The 16,270-nt window shown below is 38.9% G+C and overlaps 2 protein-coding genes across 4 annotated transcripts in view; one reads left to right on the top strand and one right to left on the bottom strand.

Annotated features, from left to right (window-relative positions):
• The window catches only part of LOC139718390 (SCO-spondin-like), a 362,530-nt gene that overhangs the window by 88,262 nt on the left and 257,998 nt on the right, over positions 1 to 16,270 (top strand). The gene's annotated exons all lie outside the window — the stretch shown is intronic.
• On the bottom strand, positions 7,504 to 14,294 carry LOC139718324 (testis-expressed protein 264-like). Its single transcript, XM_071629802.1, has 3 exons — positions 13,970 to 14,294; positions 12,582 to 12,809; positions 7,504 to 7,800 (listed from the first exon to the last, which is right to left on the bottom strand). The coding sequence occupies exons 1-3, from the start codon at positions 14,219 to 14,221 to the stop codon at positions 7,684 to 7,686; spliced, it is 597 nt and encodes a 198-aa protein (XP_071485903.1). The 5' UTR covers positions 14,222 to 14,294; the 3' UTR covers positions 7,504 to 7,683.

Below are 16,270 nucleotides of genomic sequence, written 5' to 3'. Positions count from 1 at the left end.
ACACTAATGATGTGTCATGATGTGTATCACAGTGAGTTACATGAGCAGGACAGGTTATATAGGCGGGCGCAATGCAAGCTATCTTTGAGTTGTAATATCCTACTTTGTGTAATCAAAATATGAAAAGTATGAAGGCGCGCACAATAGTTGAGCACTAGGGACTTTCCCGATTTCAGAGTTGGGCGGGCCCGAAGTACAATGTACTAGTAACTGTTCCCACGTTTGATGTGAAATCACACAGAGCGTAGATTCGTTTCCCGTTGAGTCCATCCTTCGTACTATTAAAGCAAATGACGTATACATGTACTATAGTAACTCGGGGGGGGGGGGGGTCGTGCTAAGTGTTTGGGAGTTCTGTTTTGCACATAGAGTTGGATTACAGCTCGATGGTTCTGCACCATCGCGTGTATTTACATGTGTAACAATGACACCAGCGATATCGTGAGCACTGTGTGTTGATAGTGTATGAATACAATAAGTTGTACTTGTCGTTGGGGTATTATGGACTTCGCAGTTGTCATGGGAATCAAATATTTACCACTCTGTAAATCTGTTTTGGGAGCGGGTTTATTTCGGGGGTGTTTTTACCACTGTGCCTGACTGCCTGAGTCACTTTTCAGTCAACGGTGCAAAAAGTGAACTGAGTACTTTTCAACTGACAAAATGAGTCGATTTGGTTATTTACAAGGTCCGGCTAGTGATTCATGCCGCTTTCAGGGTTGGCATGGAAACAAATATTATTTTTGTCTGTAAACGCTGTAAATCTAATCTATATGATGATCAAAGTCATCGAAAACTGCTCATTCGACGTCGGGCACTGAAGAGGCAACAGACGCTCTTCGATGCACGATAATGTCCTCCATCGCCAATGATTTCTGAAGTCAACTCCTTTGCAAAACAACAGAATGACCTCAGCAGGTGGAATGGAGTTAAGCTCTCATTGTCCGTTTGATGCTGAGGTACGTTTATTATCCCTTTCTATTGAAATATCGTATGCATTCTATACTCTGAAGGTAGCCACACTGCAGAGTGATTATTCATATGCTTTGAGGTAACAGTGCTACAAGTATATAGGCCTATACAAGAGCTATACTCTATGGTAACAATATAGCAATCAAGAGACTCTACAATGTGTATGTGAGGCATAATATGCATGATGTATGATAGCCTATAAATAGTAGTCCAGGCATATAGGCCCTACTATAGATTACATATAAAACATATATACTTGTAGGCCTATTCATAAACGTCATTTTCACATTTTCTTTGAAGTAATGTTATCATCAAGTCTTTTTAATGACACTGCATTCCTTACAATAAGAAATATTTTTGAAAAATTATCTATTTTTCCTAAACAGAGTAGTCCATTCAGGACCTGCTTTTCAAGTGAGCCCTGTTACAAATTTCAAATTTTGCAAATATAAATCACATAGTACAACAACAACAGAAAGAAAAAGTAAATGGACATGTAGTAACATACGATATATCATTTCAGAAATGACATTTTCAGTAATAACGTTTTTTCTCTGATTTTCAGCAGCCTCAAATCTCTAATAAAAGTGTCTGTTTTGACGTTTGATTTCTTCATTATTATGGACACAACACCTAATATGCACATGTAACTGTCGTTCTCATTGTCTATAAAAACCGAGTAATGACTACATTATTTATGTAATTGCATTTCTCTCAATCTTTTCTCGTTTCTCTCCCTCTCTCTCTCTCTCTTCGTTCAGTTTCAGCAGCTGATGAGACACCAGTATGTTGCAGATGTCGACAGCGGGCCAAAAGCTCTGTCTCCACTTCTAGTAAGATGAGATTTACGTGCATTATACATGTATTGCGATTCCAATTATGATGTTAACCTGTAACTGACAATCTCAACCATGCACGAACCATCATGACTGAGGGGGAAAGCATTACGACCTAAAATGAATTGATGCGGCTGCAGTTCATTAATCCGAAAATGAAATAGGGTTCTTTATTCCGAAGGTTCGTTATTCCAAAGGTCCGTAAATCCCAACATGAGATAATTAAGCTTTGTTATTCCAAAGATTCGTTAATCTGACAACGAAATAAGGTTCGTAATTCCGAAGGTTCATTTTGTATAATATCTTTACTCGAATTCCTTACATTTTACCGATTAACGAACCTTCGGAGAATACCTTTCGGAATAACGCCACTAATGTTCAGATTCACAACCCTGTTTCATTCTCGGATTAACGAACATCTTGGTATAGGGAATTTGTGTGTTTCGGAATAACGAACTTTGTTTCATTTTCGAATTAACGAACATTCGGAATAACGATTCTGATGATGCACGTGCACACAACATTTCATATTATAAAATGGGTTCAAGAATGTAGCCAATAGGAAGCGCTGAAATGAGACACACCTCCTTCCTTTACTTCAGTACAACTGCACTGCCTGTAATCCTATGGTAGATTGCCGATCGTCTGTGCGCGCGGCGGCTCCTTCGATGAATTGCATGCATACGCGTACGCGCTGTCAATCCTGTAAACAACTTCTAGTTCGGGCTGCCGGCCGGCCGGCCTGTCTTCCCTTGTGCATAACATATGTGGCGTACGTACGTATACTAGCTGTACTACTATACGTACACTTTGTACAGTACAGTAGACCAAGCGTTATGGGACCGGACGCGTACATGGAGTCACTTTGAAGAGCAAATCCAACGATTTAGCAGGTTAATTCTCACGCCGTTTTCAGAGTATGTTGTCTAGTAGGCCTATATGAGGAGTCTATATCAAGTCTTTAAGGTAAAGGGTGCATATTCTATGTAAAATAAGTAAGTTTTCATGCGGGTGTCCGGAAACCCAACCCCCCATTATACTTATACTGACACTGTATGTGCGGGACTTCCGCGAGTGCGACGTGCGTAAAAGTTTGGGACGAACATCTTCGGACGTCTTGACCCACAAAGGTACGTGAAAAACGCTGAAAAATGATGTTAGTTCTAATTTTCGACCCATTTTATAAAACAAATGATGCACAGGATTATTTCGTGGCGTTAGTGTAAACACTAACGCACTCTATCCTGTGCATCATTTGTATAATAGGCCTCAACAATGGACTGTATGATTGACGTCTGCAGAGAAAGGGTGTGTGTGTGTCTGTGTGTTTGTGTATGTGTATGTGTTTGTGTATGTGTATGTGTTTGTATATGCATGTATGTATTATGAATTGTATCAGGTGGCCTACATTATGTGTATGCCTGTGTTTAATAATTGTATAGCGTCTAAATGGTGGATCGTATTGTGTACTATACACGAACATTATTGTAGTCCTGAGAAAAAAACAGCCGGAAATTATTGCTACGATATCGATAGAAAGTAGCAATGAATGACTGATGAAAATGTAATGTAACGTAACCATGGTAACAATGACTGCCGTTGAATTTGTGTACAGAATTGCCCAGACGGAAGGGATATCACTTGTCGATCGGGTCAAGACTCTTTGGCCGACGGATCCCACTTCGCCAATCTAAAAAACGAGGCCCTGCAAGTCTTCATGAGGACATTCAAGTTCTTGGAGGTGAGGTTGAATCCATCATGCACGATTATACACACTTTATCTGTATTTTTTTTAATGAATATCAGGGGGAGTTTAATCAGTACTAAAAAAAAAAAAAAAACTCAAAGAAGCCTCAAAAAAGCCTCAAACTAAAGGTATAATCACAAGTAAATTAAAAAAAATACTATACATACGAAAGGTGACACTATAGTGATAGAATGATGTTTGCTGAAGTACTAGTTTATGCAGGTTTTATTGTTTTTTTTTCCTAACGTTGGCGATACTGCTTTAAGATGGAAACTCCTTCCTATACTTCGTACTGCAATCCACAAATAAAGGGAAAGAAAAGGGGCATACTTTATGGAAAGGAATATTGACATCTACCATTCTAATGAACATGATGTATTGTGTCAATATTCCGCAATCAAACGTCTACCATTACAACTCTATTTCTAATGTTTGTCAATCTGTATTTTAATTTCTAGGACCAGATAAACGCTCTTCTTGAGGAGAACGCAGCTCTTCGAATGGAGTTGAGGGCTTCGAAGCTCGTCTCTCAGGTACAGATTCCCAAGGACAGTTGACAATCAAGTCCATGGTTAAAATCTTAGCCATGAAACTAAAACTAGCAAGAGATAATCATCATGTTATTGCACATGCGTGTGTTAGTGTGCGTTGTAAAATGGGCTTTAGAATCTCTGCAATCTGATTGGCCAATACTTTTATTGTCATGCATTTATTTAACTGAGATCCACTCTGAGCCATGCGTCCGGTAAAATCCTGAACGTGTGGCTCAAGTCTTGTATAGTGTTGTATAAGGTGTACCGGACGCATGATGTGGAACTTATGGTTGTATTTCAGGAATTTACGGGCCGATTTTATGATACAAATGATGCACGGCCTATTTCATGGATCAGTGAGAACTGAATTCTCTCGTTTAACAGTCTAAAACCCACTCTATGTGCTCATGGGTTTAAACAGTTCCAAAGTTAAACTCGCGCATCCAATTCTCGCCGATCCACTCTGTCCTGTGCATCAACCATGGGATGAAGATGATGAATTTTGGAACATAATAAGAAGAGACATTGGAATTTACGCATGCAGAATTTTCATAATCTACAGACTGGACTTAAATTGTTTTCGTCAACACGCTGCATTCATGTTGCAGAATTCTGCTTGCATTATTTTATATTTACTGTATTCCTTTTCGTACACTTTCGTTGCATTCCTTACAGGAGAGATCCGTTAATCCAAATCCGGCTGAAAGCAAATCGTTCACCTGAAACCGAGATCTTTCTGGCCTGGATCGAATGGAAAATGTCCAGGCTATCAACGATTCAGATGTATTTGTCACTTCCGGGTATAAACACCTCTTGGAGACCTGAGTCTACCTGACAGAGGGTGGTTTATAATATTCGCATCACTTGCTCTCTGATGAGCTCGTGTTGATACGTACAAGCTACAGTGTTGCGGCATACACTGCCCATGTGCTGTCAAGCGCAGCACGGAATATTCAAATCGCTCTACAAGCATTGTTATTTTTATGGGTAATTTTTATGGGTATGCATCTTCTCGTACCATTGTCTCGGGAAGAGACCCTCATAATATCCATATTTATACGCATTACTTGTAATATAAGTGACTCAGAAAAGAGGCTATGTATATTGTTTGTTTCAGTTTTGTCTCAACAGGCTTATCTCATCAAGACCTACAGGTCCTATACTATTCTGCAGAGAACTGCTTTAATGTATGTATGTAGGTTAAAAAAAAAAATATATATATATACACGTGTATATGGAGATATATAGATATATGCTTTCTCCCTCTCTTCCTCCTTTCATGACATAGCCTTTATGTGGCTGCATGTCTGACTCTTTCAACATAGAAAGAAAATTGATGAACACCTCAAACTCAAACACACAACTCTTATTGGTCCTCGTTCACACTTAAAACCATGTTGTCAGTCAACATTCACCTGTAAATAGTGATCGGTGTATATACTGTGTTTATATTTCGACAAAATATATTATATCCTCTTGTACTTTACTGAAAAGTATACATTAAGTATGTATTCACTGTGTGAATAGAGTAACACAATAGTGGTGTATATCTCGCCTGATCCTTGTTTTTCTTAGAGTATCTCAGTGTACTGCATGGTAATTCTTCTATTCAGATATTATACGAAAGCGATGCGTGACTATCGAGACCGTCAGGTAAATATTAATATGAAGTTAACAGTTTGACACGTCATTACCAGCAATTATTAATTTGAAAATACATGTCGGCATTTTTTCAAACAAAATACTAGTTCCAGCTTTGAAGAGATATTCAATCAAGGATGGGATTGTTTAGTCATGCAGTTTTACCGATGAATCATTTTATTTGCGTTCAATTCATCATCATCGTCGCTGCATGTAATACATTCATATTGTGAAGCATATAACATTCATTTGTAAACATCCTTGTATTCGTCACTGGTATATTCATCATAACAACTTCTGTTTAAGAGATGCTACTGAGGATAACGTTATATAACACATAAAATGACGTACCATGATATAGAATTGTGGTGTCGTCGGTGAATTCCTCTTTTCGTATAATCAAAAAGTTCGTTGAGCATGATAGTTATGACTCACTATAATGAACGATGTGTGCAATGGTACATGAAATTGTTTCTTTTTGGGTCTTGTACGTCAGGGGCTATCCTCCCAGTCAAAAGCTCTATACTTGTGGCGATGGTCCCCCAAATTTCAAATTTTTAAAGTGTTTTCTCCGTCAGTACTTCCAAGATGACATATTATGAGTTTATGTTTACCTTACTGTCTTTGTGTTTCAGAAGAAAATTTCAACAGAAAACATGAGAATAAACTGTTTGAATTATAATTTTGTTGTCTGTATATCTGGAATATATAATGTTGTATGTTGTAAAAGCGCTTTGATCAGGTTCCTGTAAAAGCGCTTAATAAGATAAAATGTTGTTGTTGTTGTCGTTTTCTTCTTCTTCTTCTTCTTATTATTATATTATTATTATTATTATTATTATTATTATCATTATTATTATTATTATTATTATTATTATTATTTCATTATCGTTTTTATTTCTACATCTATGCCTACGTTATGCACATTTATACACGACTGTACTACATAACATATACCGATGCATCGTATATAAATCATATCAGGCCAACACTTTGTCAAATTTTATTGCAATGTATTGACAGTGGAATGCCGAAATAAAACTAAATTGTATTGAATTGAAAATAATGTTTTGGTCTCTCCATGCTTTACGCTATATTGAATGAAGTAATTCATTGTAAAAAGAAATCCAATCCAACATTAAATCATTGCAATTTGCCTCCTGAATTTCCTTTAGGTAGTATAGTGTATGTTTCTGCTTTAAAGGCAGCAATAATTCACACGCAAATGAAGAAGGCCTAAACTTTTATGCGAAAATCATGATAATGACGAATGTTAAAAAATTAAAAGGGCCAAACATGATTGATTTGTTTTGACCACACCATCAACATGGAATGAAGTTTAATACATTAGTTCTGCGTTTACACACACGTTTACTTTCACATATAGACGGCACGAAAAATCAAAATGCGTATAGCTGTCTCGCAAACGTGGAGCTTGCAATCGCAAGCTCATCTATATACAACAGGTGACTCTGTTTTGCATGATTATTTTTCATTAACAGACGAAACTGAGAAATCATTTCGGACCATTTCTTATTTTCCAACATTCTTGGTGGGAAATAAGAAACGTTGAAATCACATTCTGGGTCCATGCTAGGACAAACTTGGTCATAATCAAGGAGCAAGGAGCAACAGAACACTTTTTTTAACGTGTACGTGTGTGTGTGGGGGGGGGGGGGGTGGGGGGAGAGGGGAGACCTGCAGACGCCCCCTCCGGTTCCAGAGCTCAACGACCACCATGCATATACGTAACTATAATGACATGCGCCTATAATCAAAGTATACACATTAAGTTTGAAAGGGATGACCACATAGGTGTGTAAATGGAACCACGAACTCATCTACACGACACCTCTGATCAACCTGAGAGCCACAACACGGAAGTACGTGATGACCACCTGCGCGGATTGTCAATTTCTCTTCTTCCAATAAACCCGCGCTCGCATCTCTCCCGTTACTTCCGTCGAGCTTCCGGCACGAGGTAGGCGTCGTGATCGCTTAGTGGCCGATAGAAGTAGACCATGTCATTTTCGTAAATTTCGATGTGAGTGGGTGCATGGAGTCCTTGCAGCTGTGTGACCAAATCACAAGAAAAAAAAAACTTATATACAAATATTGTCAATAAAGTGTTGCTGCTTCTTCAAGAACATGATTGTTGAACTTCAGGACGAAATTGGGCTCATTTCCGCTCCTGCGTGAACATCATGGGGAGTTTGGAAACAAAGCCCAATATCATTTATGAACGTTCCGTTCTAGAGCCAATTTTCCATTACATTTTTTTTTTCTCATGAAGTCCGAGTCTAAAATGTAGTTTGCATGAGCATGCTGCTTTTAGGTCACAGGGATTTTTCCGATTGCCAAAGAATTATTTTTAATTTAATTACTGAACAAAATCATCAAGAGAAATATAACGCTGGCAGGAAACCGAAGATCAAAATGAATGAGATGTTTAACAGTCATGATCATTATCATTAAGGTTGGTTTAAGACGTGTACAGGTTCTTCACCTTTTTACCGTCATTAAGAGTGAAAACAAGAAAAACTGAACGATTGTTTCTTCTATATAGGGAGAGTGCACTACAGACCACTGGCGTAGCCAGGGGGGGGGGGGGGCGATGGGGGCGGTCGCCCCCCCCCCCCCCCCCTAAGATTTGGACCGGGGATTTGGGAGGCGGAAAAAAAAATGCGTGTATACTGTATGCATGCACATGAAGCGGGTCTCCTTTGCAACCTTTCATCAAATAAGATATTTTTTTTGAATATTTCACTCAAATTGTGCACCAGATCGTTGAATTTCAATTCAAAATATGCAAAATCTCTCGTGCTTGGGAGGGGGAAACCCCCTCCCAAACCCTCCCCCTCTGTGCCTCTTTCCCTAGCTTAGCACACTTTTTAGATTTGCACAAAAATTATGAATAATTCTGAGTGCACAAGACTTATCACTTATATTCCGAAAACTCAAGGTTCCCTCATGTATAAGGGGAGTTTCCCCTTTTAATCGACCCTTTCCTCCCTCAGTCCCCCCCCCCCTCCCCATCAGTTGGTTTTTTTTTGTGATTTCCCAAATGTTGATTCCATCAAATATGCGTATACGAGATATCTCAATTTCAACCTCAAAAAGGCAAAAGCTCCATCGGAAGGGAAGGGTGGAGATAACACTCGCCCACGCCTTCTCCCTGCTCGCCCGCCCCTCCCCCCCCCCCCCCTTCCGCCATGCATAGAAGTAGACTGTGGCTATACCCAGATCGCTTTATTTCAATTCTAAAAACGCAAAAGCTCCGCGAGCGGGAAGGGAAATCCCCCTTCCCCTAAGCTCTACCTCACTAGACTTTATACATACACACAGATGGTGCACATTCGGAATAAGAGCTAAATTCCGTGATTTTAACACTTCGATGAAAAAGTATTGCACCAAAAATTTGCACCAGATCGCTGAATTTCAGGTCTGAAAACGCAAAATCACGTTCGTGTGGGAGGGGATATGCCCCTATCATCTACACCCTCGTGTGCATGCTTTTTCTGTTTGATTGCTGAACAGACAGCGTTCATGATATTCAGTGTAAGAATTAATACAAGAAGATTATTTAAATGATACCATTTTATAGGCATATTGTTCAATAATAATCTACACTAAAATATACTGCAACCTTAAACAAGTGGGACTGTTTCAACTCGTTAAAACACGCAAAAACATGCATCAAATTGCACCATTTGCAACATCAAAATGCAAAAAGTTCTCCCACACCTTCCCCTCCCCCCTCGCTCGCTCCGCTCGTTCGGGTTCAGTCGCGTTCATGATATTCAGAGAAAAAAATTAATACAAGAAGTGTATTTAAATCATTCCATATTACAGGCTAATTGTTCAATGATAATCTACATCAAGATATACTGCAACCTTAAACAAGTGGGACTGTTTCAACTCGTTAAAACACGCAACATGCATCAAATTGCACCATTTGCAACATCAAAATGCAAAAATTTCTTACCGTGGGAGGGGGGACACCCCCTCCCACACCCTCCCCTCCCCCTTCGCTCGCTCCGCTCGCTCGGGTTCAGTCGCGTTCATGATATTCAGTGAAAAGAATTAATACTAGAAGTGTATTTAAATAATACCATTTTATAGGCAAATTGTTCAATAATAATCTACACCAAAATATACTGCTACCTTAAACAAGTGGGACTGTTTCACGTCGATAAAACGCGCAAAAACATGCATCAAAATGCACCATTTGCAACATCAAAATGCAAAAAGTTCTTACCGTGGGAAGGGGGACACCCCCCTCCCACACCCTCCCCTCCCCCGCGCTCGCTCCGTTCGCTCGGGTTCAGTCGCGTTCATGATATTCAGTGAAAAAATTAATACAAGAAGTGTATTTAAATCATGCCATATTACAGGCAAATTGTTCAATGATAATCTACATCAAGATATACGGCAACCTTAAACAAGTGGGACTGTTTCAACTCGTTAAAACATGCAAAAACATGCATCAAATTGAACCATTTACAACATCAAAATGCAAAAATTTCTTACCGTGGGAGGGGGGACACCCCCTCCCACACCCTCCCCTCCCCCTTCGTTCGCTCCGTTCGCTCGCGTTCAGTCGCCTTCATGATATTCAGTGAAAAGAATTAATACTAGAAGTGTATTTAAATGATACCATTTTATAGGCAAATTGTTCAATAATAATCTACACTAAAATATACTGCTACCTTAAACAAGTGGGACTGTTTCACGTCGATAAAACGCGCAAAAACAAGCATCAAATTGCACTATTTGCAACATCAAAATGCAAAAAGTTCTCACCGTGGGAGGGGGGACACCCCCCTCCCACACCCTCCCCTTCCCCTCGCTCGCTCCGCTCGCTCGGGTTCAGTCGCGTTCATGATTCAGTGAAAAGAATTGATACAAGAAGTGTATTCAAATTATACAATTTTACAGGCAAATTGTTCAATAATAATCGACATCAAAATAAACTGCTACCTTAAACAAGTGGGACTGTTTCACGTCGATAAAACGCGCAAAAACATGCATCAAATTGCACCATTTACAACATCAAAATGCAAAAAGTTCTTACCGTGGGAGGGGGGAAACCCCCCTCCCACACCCTCCCCTCCCCCTCGCTCGCTCCGCTCGCTCGGGTTCAGTCGCGTTCATGATATTCATGAAAAAATTAATACAAGAAGTGTATTTAAATCATGCCATATTACAGGCAAATTGTTCAATGATAATCTACATCAAGATATACTGCAACCTTAAACAAGTGGGACTGTTTCAACTCGTTAAAACATGCAAAAACATGCATCAAATTGAACCATTTACAACATCAAAATGCAAAAAGTTCTTACCGTGGGAGGGGGGACACCCCCTCCCACACCCTCCCCTCCCCCTTCACTCGCTCCGTTCGCTCGCGTTCAGTCGCGTTCATGATATTCAGTGAAAAGAATTGATACTAGAAGTGTATTTAAATGATACCATTTTATAGGCAAATTGTTCAATAATAATCTACACTAAAATATACTGCTACCTTAAACAAGTGGGACTGTTTCACGTCGATAAAACGCGCAAAAACAAGCATCAAATTGCACTATTTGCAACATCAAAATGCAAAAAGTTCTCACCGTGGGAGGGGGGACACCCCCCTCCCACACCCTCCCCTCCCCCTCGCTCGCTCCGCTCGCTCGGGTTCAGTCGCGTTCATGATTCAGTGAAAAGAATTGATACAAGAAGTGTATTTAAATTATACAATTTTACAGGCAAATTGTTCAATAATAATCGACATCAAAATAAACTGCTACCTTAAACAAGTGGGACTGTTTCATGTCGATAAAACGCGCAAAAACATGCATCAAATTGCACCATTTACAACATCAAAATGCAAAAAGTTCTTACCGTGGGAGGGGGGACACCCCCCTCCCACACCCTCCCCCCCCTCGCTCGCTCCGCTCGCTCGGGCTCGGTCGCTTCGCTCCCTCGCAGACTAACCGCCCCCCCTAAGATGAAATCCTGGCTACGCCGTTGCTACAGACCCATAATTATCACGGCATTATGTGCCTACAGTTGGGGTAGAGACAAGAAAATAATGATATGCATTCATATAATGTTCTTTAAGTGTATCCTTTATTTCCCCTTATAGTCGTTTCTTGTTTTGTTACATTATCTTTGTCCTGTTCTCCTTGGTTATATGCTATTGAAAATACTTGGGAATCAGATTATATAATTTTGTGCATATATTTTGCTACTGTATAGTTCCAGAATTACAAAATACCATATCGCCCAGAGGCCATTATCCCAATCAAGCAAACTGCTTATTGACAACGGTATTATCCATCTGTACCTAAGGTACGTTAAGTGTACCGCGCGTACATATAAATACAAATGTACACTATTTATGATTATGGTTGATATATATATATATATATATATATATATATATATATATCATGTACAGTACTCTCTGAGCACCCTCATGTATAAATAATGGAAGTGAACGATATTGACTTATCAAATTTATTTTACTTTTTTTTGGCACAAGTAGAGGAAAATTAAAACAAACAGAAGTTGAACTGTTACTGAACATCAAAACGTACCCCTTTCTTTCAGTTATTGTTAGATCATAAAACAAATCATTTATGTACAAACACACACGTCTTAATCATGTAACAATATTCTCAGTATATACATAGAAAAAGAGAGGGAGGGAGGAAGAGGGAGGAAGAATGTACATTGTATGTCATTTTTTACCTCATGATGCACGGACATGAGGAAGAACAGCCGTCTGGCTGGATCATGTGCCGTGCTGAAATAAATGAAATGAAATGAAATGACATGACATGACATGAAACACGCGTTTACTTTGATTACGTTGTCCAGCTTCGGAAAGACTCGAAACAAAACGCAGAAAGTGGAGAGAAACCATCGCAGAGGGAACTTCGTGGTGACGGCCGTCTGCATGGCTGGAAACTCGGCCAACCGAAACCCGTCATCTTTCAGTCTCTGCATCAGCGTCTCGTCGACATTGGGATCGCCATCGTCCTCGCTGAGTATCGTCCCGATGGCGTAACGCCACTCGTTCTCCGGAGTCTGATGAAAAAAAAAGAACAACACAATTATTTAGGAGGTGTGAAACATCATTCATTCCGTCTGCGATGAAACGTTTCGTTTCTTACCTCACCCTTCCCCATCATTCTGGTCTCTTGCTCATATAAACAGGGCGGATAGGTCTAGATTATTTCTTCAGAGTGAAAGCTTTTTCCACTCACCTAAACATGCACTCAGGGCATTTCTAAATGCAAAGTACTTTTAAAATCAGGTCTGAATGTATCAGTGTTGCTATGTCGGGCAACATATGACAAAATTTCCGGTTGTCCCTTTATTATATGAATATGCATAAAATTTGACAGAATATAGTTAAGAAATCAATTAACTTTCTCTTCATAGCCATATCATAGCCTAAAAGACCAATTCGGTTTGGGTACTGTTTTTAAGGTAATTTCTAGGGGCTTCAATTAATGCCAAACAAAAGAGAATAAATTTATGCACTGACATGTCAATGCACCTGGCTCATTGCATAAATCATTGAAAGTACTTTTGTTGTTCTTTGGAAGCCCCCATCCCCCACCCCACCCCACCGTTACAGTGCTCTAAAGTCGGATTAAAGGTCTATTCATTTGATAGGGAGGCACGTGTCAAGGAGAGCTCCCTTAAAGGAGACCTCCGAATGATTTTCAGATTTTTACATTTAAACAACTATAAATTAGTTATACTGAGGACAGAGTTTCAGAATTTATGATAATTGGGATGAAGAATAAGAATATTTTCAAAATTTATAACAAATCGAAATGAACAAGGATGATGACATGGCAGAGTCACTATAAGAATGCATGAGTTGGGGCTCAAGGAAGCAGAACAAAAGAAGAAGGTATGCAAAGATTATACACAGGTGAACTCGCAAGCAAGCGGTATTGTAATGGAATTACACTGCTACATTTCTGAAATGTGTGAACCTCCTATGTCATCATCCTTGTTCAGTGTAATTTGTTTAAGGTTTTTCAAAGTATTGTTTCTCTGCTCAAGAACCACAATAAATTCCACAAAACTGTACATGGGATTGTCGATTTATGTACTACATGATGTGAAATTATGAAAATCGTCTGGAATGTCCCTTTAACAGCTCTTTGGTCCTACGATTTTATAGGCCCATCATTACACAGTAACCACCATAAAATCAGTGTCACACAGACCGTTTTCGTGTCATCATAGTAGAGCCCGATACTGCGCCGTTCGGGAGCTACAGCCTTCACCCTCTTGAAGAGCCGCGTGGAGTTCTTGTAGTGACCGGTGCTGTACAGGTAGGCCAACCGCAGGTGCCCGACTGGGTGCTGTCGGATTTCGACGACGATGTCATAGAACAGACCGCTGTAGTCCAAGATGGCGTAAATAGCATAAAGAAGGATTGCTATAATTGCACCATAAAATAAAAAGAAACCAGCCATTTCAAATCGTGATATCGCGATGAATTATGACCACGCTCAGTTTGAATACCAGCCTTTGACACGCAGCTTTGTGTTTACAATATTATCGTAATGCTTGACGAGTGAGCTCAAGATTTCGCAGGGCATTCTAAGAGATATTTGCATACATATTACGGTATTGCATACACATCGCAAACCCACTCAACCATTTATCAATTGTAAATGAACCTTTGATCGCGCGCGAAATTCTACTGTATTTGAAACGAGACAGGCCCTGGGAATATTGAAAGGATACGATAAACTCGACGTGGCGTCACAAAGGCGCCACTGTCCTAGTTTCAACATTCTGTCTGCTGTCTTGACGTTGGTGGCGTTCGGCTCTGAGTGCAGTTCAATCCTGTTCATCATGCATGGATTATTTCATCCGGACATCCGTCAAGGGAGTGTAACGTTTTGTTTCAGTGAGGAATCTATTTCTTACATCTACTTTCTTGTCATGCATGTACACAATGTCATAATCATTAACTGTGCTGATTATTACTTCTGCTGCTGTAATGTAATAGCTTGAATTTACTACACACTGAACCCATGGAGATGATTATAAAGTGGGGAAAGCTCGCTTGCCAGTGAATTTACCTTTACATATGCGAATGTGATAATGACATTGAAATTTAATTCAAATTGATTTATTGCATTCAAATAGGCACATTATCAACAGTATGAATACAGTGTGGGCCTACTTTGTGAATATCTTCGTAACAAATGTTTTAAAAGGAACTGTCTCAGGGTGCTAAATTTCACATGAGTGATTTGTAGTAAAAGTTGTGCTTAATATTTTTGTTGGTGCATTAAATTTTGTGTGCATGGTGCTGGGTGTTTTAACCAACATCAACTGGTTGAAAAAAATGATATTGTAATTAACAGCAAGCGATTTTTTGCTAACATGTATTGTTAATGAATTATTATTATTTTGACAAAGGTGCTCTAAAATTTGTGAACTAAAAATAAACTGTTTGTGTACAGCATGACAGGTTTCGGAGGAATTTTTCTGTTATATTCTCTGTTGTAATTAATATATTGTTTGGCCAGCACGTGGACTACTTATTACTGAACATTATATTACATGTATTATGTAGGCCTATATGATTATATATATATATATATATATATATATATATATATATATATTGTATAGGCCTACTGATAATTATATATATATATACATAACATTGTACATTACATATAATTTCATATACATGAATGTATATCCGCACTGTGTATATTAGTGTTGGTTGATTATGCTAGATTATGACCTGACACCACTTGTATACAGACACAAAGGCACACACAAAAAAGACCAAGATCTCCAAGATGTTGCAAAATATACAATCAAGGTTTAGTTATTCCATGTACAAGTGTAGTCTTTGTACATCCTGCCTGTTGCTGCTTATCATCATGATTGAAAGCAACGTCTATTCGGACTTTTAAATGACACAAATCAATTCTCCACAGCGTATCATGATGATTTTATTTATGCAGTATAGTATTTGCCTCCTTTATTTCCCAATGAATTCAATATTTTGACATTAATATGCAAGCAGAGAAGAAAATATGTCTCCTTTGAACATAAGAAAAAATTCTTCGCCTCATTTTTAATCCCTGTATAGAAGACACGAAATATAGAATTGCCTAAAGTATCGGACGTCGTTGTTTCATATACAGGTTACACACTTTAATACAAACACTGCACAGTCCATCAAGGCACTACAATTTTACAGTTTTGCAAAATTTTATAGTATATATCTTAACCAGACATCATCTTACTACATCCCAATATTTTTTCCAAGATAAGAGGGCTGTATATTTTTACAGAGCTGCAAAAAAAAAAATCAAATTGTGGGTACTTGTATACCTGCCGTCTTCGTTTTGGACTCTTGGTCTGCTGCACCATCGTATTTCTACTTTTTCCCCTTTTACAAACAATATAGCATAAAAACCAGGGCATAATTAATATACAACAAAAGTTACGGAAACCATTTTTACAGCAAGATTTATGTACATGAAAGGTCT

This window comes from Diadema antillarum, unplaced genomic scaffold (assembly GCF_040938485.1).
Source record: "Diadema antillarum isolate AM-2024a unplaced genomic scaffold, OU_Dant_1.0 scf00000093, whole genome shotgun sequence".
Taxonomy (NCBI): Eukaryota; Metazoa; Echinodermata; class Echinoidea; order Diadematoida; family Diadematidae; genus Diadema; species Diadema antillarum.
The sequence above is the reverse complement of the archived record's forward strand: the minus strand, read 5'-3'. Positions and strand labels throughout refer to the sequence as shown.

Coding starts and splice junctions, on each gene's coding strand:
- LOC139718324 (XM_071629802.1), bottom strand. CDS start 14,221: ATGGCTGGTTTCTTTTTATTTTATGGTGCAATTATAGCAATCCTTCTT. Junction 12,810..13,969: donor ACTATGATGACACGAAAACG/GTCTGTGTGACA, acceptor TTTTTTCATCAG/ACTCCGGAGAACGAGTGGCG. Junction 7,801..12,581: donor AGCTGGACAACGTAATCAAA/GTAAACGCGTGT, acceptor TTGGTCACACAG/CTGCAAGGACTCCATGCACC.